The sequence below is a fragment of the Cyprinodon variegatus genome, unplaced genomic scaffold (genome assembly GCF_000732505.1).
Source record: "Cyprinodon variegatus isolate N-32 unplaced genomic scaffold, C_variegatus-1.0 Scaffold544, whole genome shotgun sequence".
NCBI classification, from domain to species: Eukaryota; Metazoa; Chordata; class Actinopteri; order Cyprinodontiformes; family Cyprinodontidae; genus Cyprinodon; species Cyprinodon variegatus.
In genome coordinates, this window is record NW_015150997.1 from 531,173 (window position 1) to 534,608 (window position 3,436).

General features: G+C 42.4%; 1 protein-coding gene across 4 annotated transcripts in view; it reads left to right on the top strand.

Moving 5' to 3' along the window:
• Positions 1-3,436, top strand: part of LOC107095406 (E3 ubiquitin-protein ligase HERC2) — an 81,188-nt gene that overhangs the window by 60,000 nt on the left and 17,752 nt on the right. For all 4 annotated transcript variants that reach the window (XM_015391487.1, XM_015391491.1, XM_015391490.1 and 1 more), the window contains 6 exons: positions 1,275-1,466; positions 1,552-1,705; positions 2,326-2,433; positions 2,520-2,651; positions 2,735-2,893; positions 3,004-3,122. In XM_015391487.1, coding sequence (XP_015246973.1) covers positions 1,275-1,466; positions 1,552-1,705; positions 2,326-2,433; positions 2,520-2,651; positions 2,735-2,893; positions 3,004-3,122 — 864 coding nt within the window. The remainder of the gene's footprint in view (positions 1-1,274; positions 1,467-1,551; positions 1,706-2,325; positions 2,434-2,519; positions 2,652-2,734; positions 2,894-3,003; positions 3,123-3,436) is intronic.

Sequence of the window (3,436 nt, forward strand, 5' to 3'; positions counted from 1 at the left end):
CAGCCAAACAGGAACAGACGAGACAAAGCTACTATGAGAAAAAGCAGCGAGAGCATAACTTTAGAGATTAAACTAACAGATTCTGCAGAGTGGGAGAATAGAGATAAAATGAAGCAGAATTATGAAAAAGGGGTCCCTATGTCCTCCAGAAGTCTAAGCCTATAGCAGCATAACCATAGAGATAAGGATAACCTGAGCCCCTCTAACTATAAGCTTAGCTTAACTATAAGCATTATTTTTTTAACCTCTTGTGGATTTTTTTGTTATTTTTTGAAAGTATGCAGACAGGAGAGGGGAGAGACATTCAGCAAATGTTAGCAGGGCCGCGACTAAATCCGGTTACAGCCAGTATAAGAGCCATGCGCTCTTCTTTATTCAACAGCAGTAACCCAAACACACTTATTTTAAGAAGTTCACTCACTTAGATTTTTTGTTTTTACTCTATAATATCTTGATGCAGATTAGTGATAACCATAAGATCAACCAACATAAGACTTAGTAGGAACATTTAATAGGAGCATGGCGATATTCAGCTGATAAAACGTCATTCCCTGAATCTAACAATTTTAGTCTGATCGGTTTAAACAGCTAAAATAAGCTAAAACACACGGTCAGTTTCTACCTGTTAGCCTCCATCTCTATATTAATTTTAAACACTGTTATGTGATGTTTTCCCCTCCTATGCATCAGGCAGCATTACTAATTATAGCTTCATATATCCTGGCCTCAAAAAGTGAAACTAAAGCTTTGATATTGGATATTTAGACACCTGGATGTGGAAATATATAGAAACCTTTGTGACGGCCCTGCTGTTGGACAAATGGCCGGTAATTGTTTATCAATGCAGGTCCTTGATTGTGGGAGGTGCTTCTGATTACGTGGCCACCTGGATGGTAGTTAAGGAGTGCGGTTTCACTCATGAGTTGTGTCACCATGGTACCATGTGTCATTGAAGTGCCAGTTGTGTCCAAGGCTCAGGGCACCCGTGGCTTCAGTGAGGACTAGAGAGGACCAGGGTTGACCCAGGAGACCAGCTGGGGCTAGGACCACAACCGAGTCCTGGGTTCAATCGGATCCAGGGGTCCGAAATCAGTCGGCAAGAACCAAGCTGAGACAGGAGCATTTGCTGGAAGCACATCTTGGGCTTCCTGTCGCTAATTTAAAACTTTAATAAATGCCTCTGAAGGGCTAAAAACGTTCCTGGTCGCCGTGTTTTCCCTGTTTTGTGAGCCGGGCCGTAACACCTTGATTTTATGTTTTCTATTTTCTGTCAGGATTCTGAGAACCAGAGTAAGGTCGTCGGTCCCGAGCCTCAGTACCTGGACGAGTTCACCAGTCTCCTGGTACCCGATGACACACGGGTGATAGTGGACTTGCTGAAGCTGGCCGTGTCCTGCCGCTCTGGGGAGAAAGGCAAGGAGGTTCTTTCTGCGGTGCTGTCTGGCATGGGTACAGCCTATCCACAGGTAACACCGCCTCCTCCTTCAGACAGGTGCGTTTTGAATTCCTTTGTTGCCTAAATCCTTATCTTTGAGTGTTGCTGTCGTTCAGGTCGCAGACATGCTGCTGGAGCTGTGCGTCACCGAACTGGAGGACGTTGCCACAGACTCGCAGAGCGGGCGTCTGTCCTCCCAGCCGGTGGTTGTAGAGAGCAGCCATCCGTACACCGACGACACATCCACCAGTGGAACCGTTAAGATCCCGGGTATGAACACATGGAACAGACATGCCCCACTGCTGAGGAGAACACTCACTGTGAACAACATTAAAACATTTAGTGGATTTGGTTCCAATATTGTTGCAAGCAAACAACAGATTTTGTAGATGAAAAACTTGGAAAACAATGAAAAAAGTCTTTATTTAAAAAACAAAAGGTTTTGAGATTAATTTAGCTAATTTGCTATTTTCTAAGCTCATATTATTTTCAAAAATTCATTTTAATATTTACTTTTTTCATATTTATTTATTTTTTCAGACTATATATTTAAATTATTTGTTTTTTTGACAGATTTTGTATATTTTTTTCAAAATTATTTCTTTTTAGATTGTGTTTTATTGCATTTATTTCAAATTTCATGCTTCGGATCTCTTCACTTCAAGCCATCGCTCGCTCTTAAATCTTACATCTTAAAGATGTTTCTGCTTTATACAATTCATACAGACCGATAGAAATGGGTCTTTACTGAAGTAAAGAGAATGTGATCTTTAAAATGCAAATTGAAAAGAACGCAATTCATAAAATCTGAAAAAGGAAATTTGTAAAAAAAAAAACGTGAAATATAAATCCATAAAAAAGGAATAAACTATTTCCACTTTGTTTGGTAGGTGCTGAGGGTTTGAGGATTGAGTTTGACCGGCAGTGTTCAACTGAGAGGCGCCACGACCCGCTAACCGTCATGGACGGAGCCAACAGGATCGTCTCTGTCAGATCAGGTAATCAGGCTGCGATGCCTTACCCTTTACTGTCTTACAACAGCATAAAATGAGAGAATAAGAAATGGATATCTGGTGTTTTTCAGGTCGAGAGTGGTCCGACTGGTCCAGCGAATTAAGGATCCCAGGAGATGAACTGAAATGGAAGTTTACCAGTGATGGATCGGTTAATGGTTGGGGCTGGCGGTTCACAGTCTACCCCATCATGCCTGCTGCTGGTCAGTGGATTTTACTCTGCACTAAATGATACTGCAGCAAAGCAATTGCTTCAGACCTGCATTGACTTTCTTCCTTCCCTCAGGTCCTAAAGACCTGCTGTCTGACCGCTGCATCCTGTCCTGCCCCTCCATGGACTTGGTCACATGCTTGTTGGACTTCCGGCTCAACTTTGCTTCGAACAGGAGCATCGTCCCTCGTCTTGCTGCTTCCCTCGCTGCCTGTGCCCAGCTCAGTGCATTAGGTGAATCACAATAGCCCTACAAATCCATTATTATAACCCTGACATGCTCATATATATGCAAGGTTATTTGAACCTTTAAAGTGAAACTAGAAGATTTGTTTTCTGTACAGCTGCTGGGCACAGGATGTGGGCTCTGCAGAGGCTCCGGAAGCTTCTCACCACAGAGTACGGTCAGTCTATCAACATCAACAGGCTGCTTGGAGACAGCGAAGGCGAAGCGCGCTCCATTGTGAGTATAGTGGAAAATAAATGCACCCACCAAACACTTTATAGTGTCAGTTTAACCTTTTTCTAACAGAATAAAATCTAATTAATCAACACAACATATATTGTGATTGAAGGTATAATGGAGGATTCTTGCTAATTTTTGAAAAGACCCACCCTCTCCACTTGCACATGTACAACCCTGTACCCACTCACGAGAGGGAACGCCTATTAAATGCATGTGAGAGCGTTCACAAGCCCATTTGTCCTTGTTAACGCTCTGTTTAAAAGTTGCTGTTCTCATAGTTCATACAAGCCTTCTTTCCAAAAGAAGATTTG